Raw genomic sequence first — 19,219 nt, 5'->3', positions numbered from 1 at the left:
TGGCTGGAGCAATAAATAGCCAAATGGGCCCACCGACGGGGATCAATCCCAAACCGACCATGCATCAAGCGAGCGCTTTACCACTGGGCTACGTCCCACCCCACTTTGCAATAAAACGTTTTTAATAAATCTAATTTGAAACTTTGTGTGGTTGCTCGCCTAGCAGCATTTTAAGAGAGTGATCGTCAGCTTTACTTGATTTTGATCATGTTGAAGACTGGCTCTTGCAATTCAAAAAACAAATTGCTTGAATAGAAACAAATGCTAAAGCAATATAGTAGTTTATTAATTCAGCTATTAAATGCAGTTTGCCTCAGATTTTATATTCTAAATGTCTATATAAAAGTACTATGTCTTCTCCGATCATACACGCACAGGGAACATTTTGTTCAGCATTATATCATAATTCGCTACACAATTTTAAAGCATTAAGCAGTAGTTGTTAATAAATTTTCAATTGACTACAAATGTCACTAATCCAAATTTCGAAAACAAAATGTCCCCCTCATATACAAACAGATTTTCACCTTCCAAATCAGTACTGATTAGCAGGGATCCTCCTTAGTTAAGAATGAGAATTTGTAATGCATTCTGTAGTGATTGGTTAACAGAAATTGTGGAATTTGGGTCAAGGAATTTTTTACTTTAAACTAAAGGAACACTAAAAACTTATATTGTAATATATGTCTGTTTTGTGTTTTATTCTGACAGACCAGTGGGATCAGACATAGAGAGTGGTCAGAAGATTCTGTGTAAAGGGCAAAAACTTGGACCATCTGAGATGGGTCTCCTCGCAACAGCCGGTGTGATATCTGTGTCTTGTGTTAAACAGCCAATTGTTGGCATCATGTCAACAGGAAATGAGGTAAGAGGCCATGTCTTGTGTTAGATAGTTGTTGGTATCATGTCAACAGGGAATGAGGTCTTGTGTTAGACAATTGTTGGTATTATGTCAACAGGGAATGAGGCCAGAGGCCATGTCTTGTGTTAGACAGCCAGTTGTTGGCATCGTGTCAACAGGGAATGAGGTAAGAGGCCATGTCTTGTGTTAGACAGTTGTTGGTATCATGTCAACAGGGAATGAGGTCCTGTGTTAGACAATTGTTGGTATTATGTCAACAGGGAATGAGGTAAGAGGCCATGTCTTGTGTTAGACAGTTGTTGGTATTATGTCAACAAGGAATGAGGTAAGAGGCCATGTCTTGTGTTAGACAGTTGTTGGTATTATGTCAACAAGGAATGAAGTAAGAGGCCATGTCTTGTGTTAGACAGTTATTAGTATCGTGCCAGCAGAGAATGAGGTAAGAGGCCATGTCTTGTGTTAGACAGTTGTTGGTATTATGTCAACAAGGAATGAGGTAAGAGGCCATGTCTTGTGTTAGACAGTTGTTGGCATATGTCAACAAGGAATGAGGTAAGAGGCCATGTCTTGTGTTAGACAGTTATTAGTATCATGTCAACAGGGAATGAGGTAAGAGGCCATGTCTTGTGTTAGACAGTTGTTGGCATCATGTCAACAAGGAATGAGGTAAGAGGCCATGTCTTGTGTTAGACAGTTATTAGTATCATGTCAACAGGAAATGAAGTAAGAGGCCATGTCTTGTGTTAGACAGCCAGTTGTTGGCATCGTGTCAACAGCGAATGAGGTAAGAGGCCATGCCTTGTGTTAGACAGTTGTTGGCATCGTGTCAACAGGGAATGAGGTAAGAGGCCATGCCTTGTGTTAGACAGTTGTTGGCATCGTGTCAACAGCGAATGAGGTAAGAGGCCATGCCTTGTGTTAGACAGTTGTTGGCATCGTGTCAACAGGGAATGAGGTAAGAGGCCATGCCTTGTGTTAGACAGTTGTTGGCATCGTGTCAACAGGGAATGAGGTAAGAGGCCATGCCTTGTGTTAGACAGTTGTTGGCATCGTGTCAACAGGGAATGAGGTAAGAGGCCATGCCTTGTGTTAGACAGTTGTTGGCATCGTGTCAACAGCGAATGAGGTAAGAGGCCATGCCTTGTGTTAGACAGTTGTTGGCATCGTGTCAACAGGGAATGAGGTAAGAGGCCATGCCTTGTGTTAGACAGTTGTTGGCATCGTGTCAACAGCGAATGAGGTAAGAGGCCATGCCTTGTGTTAGACAGTTGTTGGCATCGTGTCAACAGGGAATGAGGTAAGAGGCCATGCCTTGTGTTAGACAGTTGTTGGCATCGTGTCAACAGCGAATGAGGTAAGAGGCCATGCCTTGTGTTAGACAGTTGTTGGCATCGTGTCAACAGGGAATGAGGTAAGAGGCCATGCCTTGTGTTAGACAGTTGTTGGCATCGTGTCAACAGGGAATGAGGTAAGAGGCCATGCCTTGTGTTAGACAGTTGTTGGTATCATGTCAACAGGGAATGAGGTAAGAGCTTGGTTTGTTATAAAAAAAATTGGTATCATGTTAAGAATGAGGTAAGAGTTCTTGTTTCGTGTCAACAGGGAATGATGTAGAAGGTTGTGTCTTGTGTTAGCCAGTTGTTGATATCATGACTATAGGGAATGAGGTAATAGTCTGTGTCTTGTGTTAGCCAGTAATTAGTATCATATCAACAAGGAATGAGGTAAGAGCCGTGTTTAGTGTTAGACAGTTGTTGGTATCATGTCAACAGGGAATTAGGTAATAGTCTGTGTCTTTGTGTTATGCAGCCAATCTGCCCCCAGGTCACAATTTGTTTTTCCCATCAAGCAGATTGTCGTAGCAAATGATCGCTCTACTGCTGAATTAAAATAAACGTAACAATTTTAAAGATGTGCTTATTTAAAGGTGTGCTTATCTCAAGTGTGCATGTAGTTGCAGGATAAAAGAAAGAAATGTTTTATTTAACGACGCACTCAACACATTTTATTTACGGTTATATGGCGTCAGACATATGGTTAAGGACCACACAGATTTTGAGAGGAAACCCGCTGTCGCCACTACATGGGCTACTCTTTCCGATTAGCAGCAAGGGATCTTTTATTTGCGCTTCCCACAGACAAGATAGCACAAACCATGGACCTTTGTTGAACCAGTTATGGATCACTGGTCGGTACAAGTGGTTTACACCTACCCATTGAGCCTTGCGGAGCACTCACTCAGGGTTTGGAGTCGGTATCTGGATTAAAAATCCCATGCCTCGACTGGGATCCGAACCCAGTACCTACCAGCCTGTAGACCGATAGCCTAACCACATCGCCACCGAGGCTGGTATAGTTGCAGGATAAGGTTTTAACTGAGAGACTTTCATGTGCAATAAATATTTTCAATAAAAAAGCTCCCTTCACGGATGTATGTTTAGCCAACTGTCAAATAAATGAGTTACTTTGTTACATTAAATATTTTTTTAATTGTCATGAGAATGCTATTTTGAGTTTAGTAAGTTTAATAATCTCAAGGCAGAACCGTAGCTGACTGTATTCCTCTGAGTTTGAGTAGCCCATGAAGTGATGACAGCGGGTTTCCTCTCTTTGTGTGGTCCTTAACCATATGTCTGACACCATATAACAGTAAATAAAATGTGTTGGGTGCATCGTTAAATAAAACTGTCTTTCTTTCTTCTGAGTTTGCAGTAATCATGATATTGATGCTCAACTGACACACATCAACAAATTCCTGCTTGTGTTGTCTTCATTAATAGGAGCAGAAACGGAGACATCTTGTCAGATGACACTTAATGCTAAATTCACTTCTTTTTAAAATGGGGTGAGATGAAGGATTGTGGTAGAGTGCTTTCTTGAGGTGCTGTGCCATGTGCAGTCCCATAAATACAGGGATATGAGAGCTACGCAGAAACGCGTAAATGCACTTTTCCATTTCGTCTAAAAAAACAACAACAACATGATGTTCAATACTGTTGACCACACATGGTTCATTTGCATGTTTTCATGGTTTCAGTTTTATGATGTGTGCCTTATATTATAAGCTATAAGCAGTTTAGATTTGTTGGCATTAAATGCAATTTTTGGCAGTTCCAAGTATTGCAAACAACAATTTTCCTAGTACCCCGGCCGCAGTGAGATTTTTTGTTCCAGCCCCTCTCACATCTCTGTAAATAGAAAAATGCCTATCATTACTCCCTGTGTGACAACAGTGTCACTTAGTTTGTAGATTAATTGATTAGCTATACTACTACATGTATAGGATTTGATTAGGTGGTATGCACCCTGTATATACATGTACATGCATATGCCTGAAATCTCAAATCAAACCGTTTCCATTCACTCTGGGGTTATTTATGTGTACATCCTCAAAGACAGGATAACACATACCATTGCCTATGATATAGATGTCATGGAGGGTTGGCTGGCACAAGAAAGACCCAGATAGGTCTCCATTGAAGACAACTGATTCTAAAACTCATCACTCATCAGGTGAGACCTGTTCCACTGAATTTCACCCTGCACCTGGAAATTAGGAAGCATTCAGAGAACAACCACTCTTATATTTCGGGGTAAATTAGAAAAAGAATAAGTACTGTAGATCCTGAAATTAATGCGATCATAATATTAATGCGAAAAATGCGAGTTTCTGTTATTTGCATTAATAATATTACACATTTATTTCTATGTTTTGTATATGTGTACCACGTTATTAAAATATACCCCCCTCCCCCCCAAAATAAAAAATAAAAATAAAATAAAATTCTAATATATTTATAAAACAGAACTGGAAAACAATTCATTATAGGCGAGACAGACTAATTGTCCAATAGTCCAGCAAGCTGCCAGCTTCATGTGACGCTTGCAGGGTCTTTGGCCACCCTGTCAAAAGCCAACACGATCCATCGTGCATGAATGGGTTTTAGCATGCTAATCTTGTGGTGGAACTTTTGTTTGTCTTTACTGTTCAAGTTCTCTGCAACTGTGTTGGCATAAAGTTGTAATGGTACATGTATGCTAATGTTTAGCCACATTTAGGTAACTATACACATTATGTAAATGATTGCTACAAAAATATGCTTTGAGTTGATCTCACCAAAAACAAGGAAATAAACAGGTTAACTGATGTGTACACTGACATGATCTATTTGAAGACTCCTGTAACTTGGATTTAACTAAAAAGTACACAGACGTGTTGTTAGAAAAGTTAATATTTCAAAGGCAGGCCACTTGCATTAATTTCATGTCGCATTTTAGTCTGCCCACTGTCACTAACATTAATTTAGGAACGTGTTAATTTCAGGTTCTACAGTATTTGTTTAACAAATTTTAAACTGTAGCTAATTGGTGTCTATGGATATATGGATATTTCAATGCCTGGTCAAGGGCAAGAAATATATGAAGCCTACCGCCACCACATAAGCTATTCCTCTCAAGAACATAGCAAAAGATCTCTTGTATGCACATAAGACAGGATGGAATGAGTGAGTGGGTGGGTGAATTTTAACATGCTCATATACCACTGAGCTTTCGAGCATGTCTGTCCTGGGTCCCATCTCTGGATAGCCAGGGGCCCGATCCGGGACAGATGGATGGAAGGAAGGAATTTTTTATTGACACACTCAACACATTTTTATTTATCCCACAATCGGGATAGTACATACCACAGCCTTTGTCTTACCATTTGTGGAGCACTGACTGGAACAAGAAATGGTCCATAGGGCATAGACAAGACAGTACAACAGATTTTAATTGATATATCATTCATTGGGGTATTGGTTGGAATCGTGGAAAAAACTATTCCATTGGTAGTGATCGATCCTGTGACCCACTGCACCTCGGCAAACACTCTAAACTACTAAACTAAACTAAACTACTAAACTACACATGTATGTCCTACAGTCATGAACTTAGGAGCATTATATCGTTGACAGACATCTTCTATTGCATTGTGAGAAGACTGAAGGTTCATTGCCCATGGGACCGTCACTGGATCCAATCTGTCGCTTTTCTTTTTTTGTGGGTGTACAGAGCCAAATTTAGGAACATGTACAAATTATAATTGACAAATGTTGGACTTAGCATAAGCGTAAGAGGATTGTAATTATATAGCTTGTGGTTTTCTTGCAAAATGTCAACAACATGCTGTAGATTCCACAAGATGTAAAGACGATTGTTGAGACAGTTTGTGAGAAATCTAATTTATCACAAACCATTGCCGTAACAATTTGGGTGGGAACAATGGACAATGCGGTCTTATTGCAGTGTGATTCGAACCTCTAGTTGTGGGTGGTTTTGGTGGTAGTCAGTGCTGTTTACGTATGGCCCTCACGTCGGTTGCTGTCCTGTGTGGTGACGAGTGCATTGATAGCATTACGGACACATTGATTTTCCATTAGCGTCTCTTAAGTTGTAAAACACCTGCTCGGAAACGGCAGAGAAGTACTTACGCTATTGTTACAGGGAACATGTACTTTTTAGTGTTTTAGAACTGTGTAGCAATGTCTTAACGTAGCCCAGTGGTAAAGCGCTCACTTAATGCGCGGTCGGTTTGGGATCGATCCCTGTCAGTGGGCCCATTGCACTATTTCTCATTCCAGCCAGTGCACCACGACTGGTATATCAAAGGCCATGGTATGTACTACCCTATCTGTGGGATAGTGCATATAAAAGATCCCTTGCTTGTAATCGAAAAGAGTAGCCCATGAAGTGGCAACAGCGGGTTTCCTCTCTCAATATGTGTGGTCCTTAACACAATATAACCGTTGTTAAATAAACAATTTCCTTCCTTTCTTCCAATGTTTTAAATGTGTATAGCAAATTGCGATGTGATACTGAACAAAATGGGTCAAATTTACAATTTTTTTGTCTTATACATGTATGCACATAACTATACATACATTCACAATGCATAAACACCTGCATTAAATTTTTTTAAAAACCAGCCTTCATAAATTTGGGGACCGGCCTCGGTGGCGTCGTGGCAGGCCATCGGTCTACAGGCTGGTAGGTACTGGGTTCGGATCCCAGTCGAGGCATGGGATTTTTAATCCAGATACCGACTCCAAACCCTGAGTGAGCGCTCTGCAAGGCTCAGTGGGTAGGTGTAAACCACTTGCACCGACCAGTGATCCATAACTGGTTCAACAAAGGCCATGGTTTGTGCTATCCTGCCTGTGGGAAGCGCAAATAAAAGATCCCTTGCTGCCTGTCATAAAAGAGTAGCCTATGTGGCGACAGCGGGTTTCCTCTAAAAAAAATCTGGGTGGTCCTTAACCATATGTCTGACGCCATATAACCGTAAATAAAATGTGTTGAGTGCGTCGTTAAATAAAACACTTCTTTCTTTCATAAATTTGGCTCTTATATTTTCTGTTGTAATTTCAGTTCCTATTATTTTCAATCTCCAAATATCATATAGTGAATTATATACATGTACTTCAGTCTTGTGATATAATGTTCTGTGTGCAGTGTGTTTTCTTATTTAGGTGTTGATTTTAAATTTTACTGTACCACAACAAATGTCAAAATATTTATAGAAATACATGTAGCATTGATTGTGGATTTAATGACTAAAAGATAAATGGTTTTGATAAAATAAAATTAAAATAAAAGTTTATTTAAAAAAATATATTGAAATAATATCTGAAGTTTTTTGTTGAGAAATTTCTTTCTGTTTATTAGCAGATCTTTCACCTCAGTTTCATTTTTTGTCTTGCCTTTTCTATTTATCTCAATGTTAAAGTTTCATGTTGGCACCATTTCTCACAAACTGACTGTCCTATATCAATGAAACTTTGTTTATGGTTGAACCAATGCATGTGAAAAAAATAGTTAAATTAAAATTTTAATTGATTTTTTTTCAATTTAATGAGGGTTTTTTTTAATTGCTTTAAGGTTATTATTATTTTTTTAACATGCATTGAGAGGAACATTTTATAGATGCAACAATCAGTGACACTAACTAAATTTATGGTAGCTGAGGCATTTAATTTTGTAGAATTGTAGTTTTTAGCGACTGTGTTAAAATAAAAAGGGTTTTTAAGTGTACATGCATATTAATTTATAATACATGAATTTAAATATTTATAAATTATGAGGGATTCACAGATTCTGTTTGATAATTTATTAATGTATTTGTTTAGTTGTGTGTAGATATTTATTTAAGGGGAACCTATACAGGATGCATATGGTTGACATTGGCGAGAGAATTAACCGAAAACCATGAAATAAACATTGCACAACAGCCTTTGTGTTGGTATCACCTGGTCAGAGATGTATGTTTTTGTTTACTTGCCTCACTGACACTGAAAGTATGAAAATCAAACCATATGTGCGTACAATAATGACATACTGCTGTTTGCAGACACAGTCAGGTCAGCAACATAAAGAACCGGTATTTGGTAGGTGTCTAGTAAGACTGTCTGTGTACTGTAAATGGCTAGACTGGTTTCAAGGTCTGTACACAAATGCGTTGTCCATTTTTGGCGTAACATTCATGGACTGTATATGTATCCTATCCCATTGGGCTATTTCTCGTTCCAGCCAGTATGTGCACCGTGACTGGTATATCAAAGGCTGTGGTACATGTATGTGCTATCCTGTCTGTGGGATGTTGCGTACAAAAGATCCTTTGCTACTGATGGGAAAAATGTAGCAGATTTATCTCTAAGACTGTATGTCAGAATTACCAAATGTTTGACATCTAATAGCCTGTGATTAATAAATCAATGTGTTCTAGTGGTGTCGTTAAACAAAAGAAACTTTATTTATTTATGTATCCTATAAACGAAGCACCTTACACTGATTCGTGAAAGCAATTATAACTAAATCAAGGAACTGGCAATGATTTTTTTTCATGGGAGCTATCTTCACTCTGTTTCAAACACCCTTTGGACTGTTTTACTCACAGATATGATTTTGAATCTGTTAATGGGTTTGTACTTGATTATACAGCAGGGCAGCATTTATATTACTAAGAGGAAAGAAAACATTGTCCTTTATCATCTAAGTTAAAACATAAAAATGTTTCCTCTTTCAAACTTTTATATGCAACAAAGGTATACTGATGAAAAGAAGTTTGGGATCACATAAAAAGTAACAGCACACATTGATTGCAACCAGAACCCTCAAACATAGTATCAGGAAGGAAGGAAATGTTTTATTTAACAATACACTCAACACATTTTACTTACGGTTATATGGCGTCGGACATATGGTTAAGGACCAGAAACAGATATTTGAGAGAGGAAACCCGCTGTCGCCACTTCATGGGCTACTCTTTTCGATTAGCAGCAAGGGATCTTTTATATGCACCATCCGACAGACAGGATAGCGCACACTGGCTGGAACGAGAAATAGCCCAATAGGCCCACCGATTGGAAACACTGTCGCCACTTCATGGGATACTCTTTTTGATTAGCAGCAAGGGATCTTTTATATGCACCATCCCACAGACAGGATAGTACACACTGGCTGGAACGAAAAATAGCCCAATGGGTCCACCGACGTGAATCGATCCTAGATCAATTGAACATCAGGCGAGCGCTGTACCACTAAGCGACGTCCCGCTTCCATAGTATCATGCAGTAACTGTTTTACTGACATTCAGTGCCACATCACAGCTCTGTAGTTTATACAGGCATAACTACTGTAGATCTCAAATACCATGTTTCCTTATTTATTGCCATCAAGTTCAACATGTATTTAAAATGGATTGCTGAAATTACACCTACATGTACCTTGAATGAAAGGTAAAGTTTTTTTTTTTTTAACTAGAGCACATTGATTTATTAATTTATTCATCGGCTATTGGATGTTAAACATTTGGTAATTTTGATATATGGCCTTAATAGTTGAAACCCGCTACATTTTTCCATTAGTTGCAAGGTATCTTTTGTATGCACCATCCCACAGATGGGATAACGCATACCACAGCCTTAGATATACCAGTCATGGTACATTGGCACCAATGTCCAATGCCAGGTTATTACTAGAGATTGTTCAATATCAGGTTATGACCACACACTTCAATGGCCTTTGTAATGCACTGGCTAGAGCAAGAAATAGCCAAGCTAGTGGGTCCATAGACGGGGATCGATCCTAAAGAGACCGCACATCAAGTGAGCACTTTACCACTAGGCTACAACCTCGCCCAATATCTTGAATGAAGCATCATCAGTTTTGTCAAGTTGCATTGTCTTTATAATAACATTAAAATATTTTGTACTCCTACGTGTGCAGGGCGGTAATTAGATTTCACTTTCTCACTTCATCTAATTTATCTTTGAATATTTCTCTTTTTTTGTATATTACTGTTTTGTTTAGTGCATTTTCACTGACATTTAGATATTGTTAAAACACACACACATACACACTCACTCACTCACTCACTCACTCACTCACTCACTCACTCACTCACTCACTCACTCACTCACTCACTCACTCACTCACTCACTCACTCACACACACACACACACACACACACACACACTGACACACACACACTGCCACACACGCACACAGACACACACACACACACACACACATACACTCACACATACACACATTCACACACACACTGACACACACACACAGTGACACACACACACACACTGCCACACACACTGCCACACACACACACACACACTGACACACGCACACACAGACACACACACACACTGACGCGCACACAAACACACACAGACACAGCCACACACACACAAACACACACACACTGACACACACACACACGCACGCACACACACAGCCACACATACAGACACACACACACACACTGACACGCACACACACACAGACACACACACACACTTACACACACACTCACACGCACACGCACACACACACTCACACACAGACACACACACACACTCACACACACACAGACACACACACATACATACACACGCACACACACAGACACACACGCACGCACACACACATAGACACGCACACACACACACAGAGAGAGAGACACACACACAGACACACACACACATACACACACACACACACACAGACACACAGAGAGAGACACACACACACACTGACACACACAATTCAGTTTTGGTGGAGGGGTGGGACATAGCCATGTGGTAAAGCACTCACTTGTTGGCCGGTCAGTCTAGGATCAATCCCCGTCATTGGACCCATTGGGCTATTTCTCATTCCAGCCAGTGCACCATGACTGGTATATCAAAGGCCATGGTATGTGCTGTCTTGGCTGTGGAATGGTGCATATAAAAGATCCCTTGCTACTAATGAAAAAATGTAGCGGGTTTCCTCTTTTAGAATATATGTAAAAATTACTGAATGTTTGGATGTTAAATAACCGATGATTAATAAATCAATATGCTCTAATTGTGTCGTTAAACAAAACAAACAAACCTATATGTGCAAGGCAATAGTTAGATTTAATTTTCTCACTTTAACCTGATTTATCTTAGAATACATTTTTACGTTTTTTTTCAAATGTACTTTCACTGACATTTAGCTATTGTTAAAACACACACACAAAATTCAGACTTCTCCAGACTGAAATAAAAAAAGGTTTTAAAATTTTAGTTCCCATTAACAGAAGTGCAAGTACATGTATGCAGCTCTGTTTTGCTGGAGGGGCAGGGTGTAGCCATGTGGTAAATCGCTCACTTGTTGCCTGAGCAGTCTAGAATCGATCTCCGTCATTAAACCCACTGGGCTATTTCTCATTCCAACCAGTGCACCCATGTCTGGTATGTCAAAGGCAGTGTTATGTCCTGTCCTGTCTGTGGGATGGTGCATCCAAAGATTCCTTGCTACTAATGGAAAAAAATGTAGCAGGTTTCCTCTAAGACTATGTCAAAATTACCAAAATGTGGTATGTGCTGTCCTGTTTGTGGGATGGTGCATATAAAAAAGATCTTTTGCTACTACATGCATGCAGCTCTGTTTTTGGTGGAAGTCTAACAGACTTTGTCCCGAGACCAGCAGATGGGGGGAGGGGGGTGGGGGCTGGGGCACGGTGTGTAAGTGGTGTCGTTTGAATCACCTGCCCTCCATATGACACGAGGTCGAAGCTGGGTGGGTCAGTTAACTCGGTCTGTATTGAGACCGTCACCAAAACCAGGTGTCACAACACCGCCGGTCTTACCACTTGTGTTTACATTCTAATCGTAAACATGGATTCCTCTCTGATATTTCCTCCACTCGGTTCCTGCTGTAGGCCGGAATGTTTGAAATAGTATTCCAGCAGCAGGTAATATGAATTGAGTGGCAAGTGTGCTCCCCAGAGAGGGCCTATTTCTTTTACATTGTCGTAATGTTGAAATGGTTTTCCACTTCACTTCATCTGTATCACAGCGTTGCTGTACATTAGTCCCAGGTGAAATTAAAATAACACAAATAGCACGCTGTTAACAAGTAGTTACAACGTGCCGTGCACATGGCAGGAATATGATTTTTTAAGTTTTTTTGTTTTGTTTTTAATCTGATTTCTATTTGAGTAAACTGATTTTCACAAAGTAGATTGGATTTGTTCTGAAATGTTTGAAAATGACCTTTATTTAGGTATAGTTTACAGGTTTAAAGGTGCAGACTAGTTTTAACCCGTAAAAAAATGGACACTAAATTTAGTTAATTTACAAACCTGTAATTCATGTGGATAAAGTTACAATAGAGTGAAAGAAGAGTCTGTGACATTAAAACAGGAAATATCCTTACAGACAGACAAGAACTCGAATCAATAAAGTGCAACTTCTCAGATGCACATGCGTTTTTAAAAATATGAAAAATGCATTTTTTATTTATTTATTAGAAACACCAGGATGACCAGAATCACTTGGGTTCCAGAATAAAATATAAATGGCACTAATAGTGAAAAATATGCTGTAGTGTTTAAAAACTAGGATCTGTCCCTTTAAGCTTTTAAAGATCATTTCAGATTGTATCTTAAAATGGGTATCACATCCCTGACATATGATCATATATAATGCATAGATAAGAAAATCATAGGAAAAAAAAGCCAGCAGCCACCCAGCATACATGTACATGACATTTTTATGATTTAAAAAAAATAATAAAATGCTTACGGGCATTGTCTTGGGTTTCTTTATTAACACAAAAGACTAATGCAGCCTTTTTAAACTAGCATGTTCTAGATGTCACTTTTTTTTACACAACCATGTGAGAGATCATTTTTCAATTTAACATAATAATTTTTGAGACTTGTGATTAGCTGCTCCATGATGATGACCCAGTTATCACAGCCATACCATCCAGTGAAATAAGCACAATTGAAATTGAATGCTCTGTGATGTATAAGTTAACCTGAAACTTAAGCCCAGCGGCGCATTAATATACATTTTAAGTGCTGAAAATAAACTAGTTAGAAAAGATGTTTAAATATTTATTTTAAATCCGTTTTTTTATTATATGTGACGGGCGGGACGTAGCCCAGTGGTAAAGTGTCCACTCGATGTGCAGTCAGTCTGGGATCGATCCCTGTCGGTGGGGCCATTGGGCTATTTCTCGTTCCAGCCAGTGCACCACGACTGGTATATCAAAGGCCGTGGTATGTACTACCCTGTCTGTGGAATGGTGCATATAAAAGATCCCTTGCTGCTAATCGAAAAGCGTAGCCCATGAAGTGGCGACAGTGGGTTTCCTCTTTCAATATCTGTGTGGTCCGTAACGATATGTCTGACGCCAATATAACCGTAAATAAAATGGGTTGAGTGCATCGTTATATAAAATATATCCTTCCTTCCTTTATTATATGTATGAAATAGAATACTACATTCTTGTCTTAGATGCCATTTATCTTACAACTTGTTTAAAACCATATCCATCTCGCTTTTGCTCATAAGATATGTTTTGAAATAAATCCTAAGATAAATGTTATCTAACAGCCACTCGTGTAGTGTTCTCTATAGATCTTACCAGCTGTCAGCAACATTAAATAAAAACCTGATATGAAGTTTCAATAACAACACAGGATGATCTGATTTATATGTACAAACAAATTGTACTAACAATTCTGGAAAAGCCTTGGCATTCATTAAGTTTGTCTCTAGATCTAGTACAATATCCTTGAACAATACATTTCTTCATAAAAAAAGATGCTTAAATGTCATGAAAATTGATCATGACAAATGTTTGGTTTTTTGGTATATTTAAGTACATGTATGTCTAAGTGTATTCTTTAAACACTCTCTTGGTATCAAGTCTTTAGAATTCCCCAGGTGGTTATCGAGAGCAAGTGGGCATAGTGATTTATTGTAGGTTCTGCTGAAAAGGAAACTGCATTAAATTTGTTTTTAGTTTTAAGTATTTGTCCATGCATCATCAAATAATAATGTGGATTCTAAAAAAAATGTATGAAACAATGAACAATTAAACTGAAGTTGAGTAAGAGAATGTGGTTTCTTTTTAACAAGTATTTGACTATAAATGCTGTTGTTCTCCTTCCAGCTTGTGGAACCAGAAGCTCCTTTAACAATGGGTAAAATCCGCGACTGCAACCGGACTGTGCTGTTGGCACAGTTAAAGGAGCACAGCATTGCTACTTTAGATTTAGGTGTGGCAAAAGATAGGTGAGTAGACTGAACTTTATTTTGTTTAGCGACACCACTAGAACACATTGATTTATTAATCATTTGCTATTGGATGTCAAACATATAGTCATTTTGACACAGTCGTAGAGAGGAAACTCACTACATTTTTCTGTTAGTAGCAATGGTTCTTTTATATGCACCATCCCACAGACAGGATAGCACATACCACTGCCTTTGATATACCAGTCGTGGTGCATTGTCTGGAATGAGAAATAGTCCAATGGTCTCACCAACAGTCAGTCCATCATGTGGTGAACTGATACATTAAAAACTAAAATTCCATTTATTCCAAAAATGTTTTATACTCTGTTTTTAGGTGTTTGGATTTTTTTTAAAAGACATTTGGAGCATCATTATAGTATGATTGCAGTAAACATTTTGATTGAATAAATATTTTATTGCACAAACAACAAAAGGATTGGGCACAAGTGTGTCAACTTAATAGGCCCTCTCCTATATATACATAAAATATAATGGCGACAATTACTTAATTATAATATAATAGTAATGTATACATATAAAATTTGTATACAAATGTATTTTAATAACAATCAAATTGAGGAAAAAGAGTATTATGTACAGCAGGATTTTGAAAGAAACTAGAAAAGAAACAAAGAAGTACATGTGCAGTCAAACCATTAGACTATTGTAAACAAAACTATGTGTTTGTGTAATAAACATTTTAACACAAATAAATATTGTTTTATTTTAGAGATCACTTAATGTATTTCGAGCATATAAAAGCAGTTGTAAATGTATTGGTTGCACTTGTTGTAACGAGTTACAAAGAACCTGCCTCTGTTGCTCATATCTTTTACATTGAAACAAATAGTGAATATTAGTCGTTAATAAATCAGTGTGCTCTACATTTGTTAGGATTATGGGTAACTCGTCAATTATGAAAATATAATTCATGTAACCAACAATCGGTGACTTAAGTTACATAAGGTTTTAAAATAATGTCCCTTGTGATATATAACATGATTAGGTTTTCCTAACTTTTATGTACAAATTTCTTGTACACCATATGTATGAAAAAACTCTTAATAAAAATATCTGCCAGCTACAAATTTCATTCATTTTAGTATCTGTAACCTGATTAATCTAAAATATTATGAAAGAAAAATCTTCTGTCAGAAAGAAATGTTTAAGTATGGCGATATGAAATTGAATCTTTACAATGTGTGTGCTGAATGCAACCATAGTTGACAGTGGGTATGGGGGGGCCTCCCCTGGAAAGAAAATGGGTTAGGGTTAGGGTTAACAAAAGCATACAGTAATGATAAAAATCATTAATTTTGTCAAAAGGTCAACTTAAACATTTTTTTTTAATCTGCCAAAAAATTGGGTATGGCATACTGGTGGTCTGATTAATTGGAATAATTGAAGATTGTTTGGTAAAACACAAATTCCAACTAATCGATTACAGGTTCTGGTAATCGATTGTAAATGAACATACATATACTTTATGCTACGGAAATTGCTTAAGTGACCTGAATGGTGACTTGAAAAGAAAGTTTATTTTCTGATAAAAAATAAAGGTGACAGTTTAACATGTATAGTATTTTTATTCTTATATTTTGTATCCATTAGATACTTTGAGTAACAATGTGTTTCAGTGGTATCGATAAGCAAACAAACTTACATATACTGATGGAAAGAAATAAGGGAACACATCAAATTGTAGACCAAATTTAATTCCCAACTAGTGTAGTAATGTCTGTATTTCATACCAAGTTGTAATGTGGGATTGAATATCTGTAGTGTTGAATGTGCTGCCTATATGTTCCCAGTCAACTTCTGACAATATCAATTGATTTTTGATGCAGTCATTATTTCTTGTTGCTAGCTATGTGATCCTTTATTTCTTTCCATCAGTATATTTGTAACCTTGAGTAATAAAAGGTTTAAAATATTGACAACTGATTATAACCAATGATTGGTTGCTTCAACTAACCAATCATCAAACATGAAAATTCAACCAATTCCCACCACTAGTTTGGTACCATACACAGTTTACCCTCTTGCAAAAACCCTAATGGTATTTTTAACATCAAAAATTAATTAAAATCTTAACATTACACCAGGTTAATTTTTAATCAGATGAAATTTTATTTTTAATTTAACATAAGAATTGTTTCTATTTTTTATTTTCCACAATATTTTAAATTATATATTCTTGAAATTGATCCTTATGTAATGAAGAATATGCCATGTTCTAAATTATCTTGATAAAAACGCACATTTAGTTTAAAGGGACATTCCTGAGTTTGCTGCACGTTTTTAAGATGCTTTTGACTAACAGAGACTTTTTAACGATTGTAATTACATATCAAATATATTTTTCTGCATGAAATATTAATGGCTATATATTAAACGTGTTTCTGATCGTTCTAATATTTGTACTAGGTTATATTTTGTTTTATTTCCTAAAATATAATTTTTTCGTACCAATGAAATTATTTGAAGAAAAAATCCAGTTTGGGCTTCTTACACATATTAAGATGACCAGAAACACATTGAATATACAAACACTGATATTCTAAACAAGAAAATATATTTAATATATAATTTTAACCCTAGAAATATTTTTTCATCTTTTCAATGCAGAAAAATCGGGAATGTCCCTTTAACACAATATGTGTTTGCTCTGTTTATGGTTTCTTGCCCATGCAGTTACACTAGTTGGTTCCACATGTGACAGCTCGTATCATATTTTTCATGTCTCAAACGAGAACTCTTTTTATCTCTGTTGTACGTCTGTGGTGTTTTCAAACAAATTGCATTGCTGCTTAAATTTCCATGTGTTGAATGAACCACTGAGGCATCTTGTCGCTTCCAATTTTGCCTTTTATTATTTTTTATTTACGTTAACTGCAGAAGGTGTAATTAACACAGACAATAAAATATCTACAGGTATTCTGTTTCTTTTTTATTTCCAGCCCTGATGCGGTGCTTAAGCATCTGCGGCATGCGCTGTCTGTAGCCGACATTGTGGTCACCACGGGTGGTGTTTCCATGGGAGACAAGGTACGTGTACTGTGCTATATTCTTGTAGATCATTGACCTCTTCGGTGAAAATACAACCTCGATTCCACTCACTCAGTATTTATGTCTGTTCTGTGTTTAGCACTTGGTCTGGGAATTATTTTTAAGACGCTAATAACTTTTGGCAACTTAGCCTGTTTATAATTTTTGTTTTGTTTAATGACAACATTAGATCAGATAATTTATGAATTATTGGCAATTGGGGGATTTTTTTTGGTGGTAATTTTGACACATGCCGGTAGTTTTCAAAGAAAACCCACTACATTTGTTCCATCAATAGCAAGGGATCTTTTAGATATATCCTGGAGTAATCAATAGACATGCACATAAGGACAAACAGTTAAGAAAACATGTGTAATCGAAAAGCAACAAAACAAATATTATTAACTTAACTAGTTGGACGAGTGCTGTATATAGGACATTATTTGTTATTAATATCTACTGCCAAATTCATTTGCCATAGTAAGTTTTTAAAGAGAACTCATGTTTGGCATACTACATAAAACATAACAAATAGTCGTGCACTCCATTCCATTTACATTTAAATTCAAAGGAGTAATTAGAAAGTTTTTTTATATTAAGATATTTAGAATGGTAGGCAGAAAGTGATTGATGAGAAAGATGAATAAATGTGTGAGCCAGCTTTGACGGGATATGAACCACTGTCATCAGATGTTTGGCAATTTCTGTCTCGGGATCCTTGTATTTGCTATTAGAAAAAAACTTAGTTTTCATTGATGAAAAAGCAAATGATGCAAATCGCTTGTCAAAATGTTTATCATTTGAGGCATATTCTGATAACTGACCAGGAAGTATTGTCTTTTCATTTGTTGATAAATGTGACATTATTGGTTCGCCCATGCTCGTGAGCTTTAGAATAATTGTGACGTGCGCGACTATTGATTACTCCACGATACACTTCAGACATTGAATTTGGTGATTTTTGTTTTAGGATTCCACCAGTTCCATAAAATAATCTAATAGTAATATAGTTTGTTTGGTTTTTTAGGGGGGGGGGGGACTCCATGTCATATTCTTATACTTCCTCCATAAAATCTGGTATTTGCAGAAGCGCTGAATCATGCTAAATTTGCAGCCTGCACTTTATCACAGACAGGACAGCACATACCTCATGCTTTGATATACCATTCGTGGGAACCAGTTGGTATGGGGTTTACATTTCTCAATATAAGGAAATAAAATAATTTGGCTGGAACCACAGTGTGGTTTATTTTTTTTAACAAACTATTGATGGTTTAATCATGCACTGCATGACAGCTTTTGTTGAGATATTAATAAGTATAAATCTGCTTATGAAGTGATAAGTTTTGTAAACATGTCAATTACAGCAGTTTTTTAAGAACCCCTGCTGGTACAACTGACCGCTTGAAATGTATTTTCTGCAGGTTCATAATTTTAAGTTTTTTTTGCAATTGTTTTAGAAACCACTTTTTCCACTGAAGCTCTATGAGACTGCATTTCCTGTTCAGATACATTTTGGACCTTCTACCTTTAAACTTATGGAAAACAGTAAATTAATAAGACATCCTTTGACAATTTAAGAGCATCAAGGACAAAATTGATCCGATTAATAATGTCCAAAAAGGAAAACAAGACGGGGAAACATTTGAGTGTCAATGAATGTGTCAGTATTGACATTACACTGGGATTTACTTTG

At 37.2% G+C, this 19,219-nt stretch overlaps 1 protein-coding gene across 1 annotated transcript in view; it reads left to right on the top strand.

The window, feature by feature from the left end:
- Window positions 1–19,219, top strand: part of LOC121370940 (gephyrin-like) — a 162,554-nt gene that overhangs the window by 103,840 nt on the left and 39,495 nt on the right. The window contains exons 13-15 of the mRNA XM_041496489.1: window positions 712–865; window positions 14,351–14,472; window positions 17,436–17,523. Coding sequence (XP_041352423.1) covers window positions 712–865; window positions 14,351–14,472; window positions 17,436–17,523 — 364 coding nt within the window. The remainder of the gene's footprint in view (window positions 1–711; window positions 866–14,350; window positions 14,473–17,435; window positions 17,524–19,219) is intronic.

This window comes from Gigantopelta aegis, chromosome 4 (genome assembly GCF_016097555.1).
Source record: "Gigantopelta aegis isolate Gae_Host chromosome 4, Gae_host_genome, whole genome shotgun sequence".
Lineage (NCBI taxonomy): Eukaryota > Metazoa > Mollusca > Gastropoda > Neomphalida > Peltospiridae > Gigantopelta > Gigantopelta aegis.
Note: the sequence above shows the minus strand (reverse complement) of the source record. Positions and strands in the feature narration are given on the sequence as shown.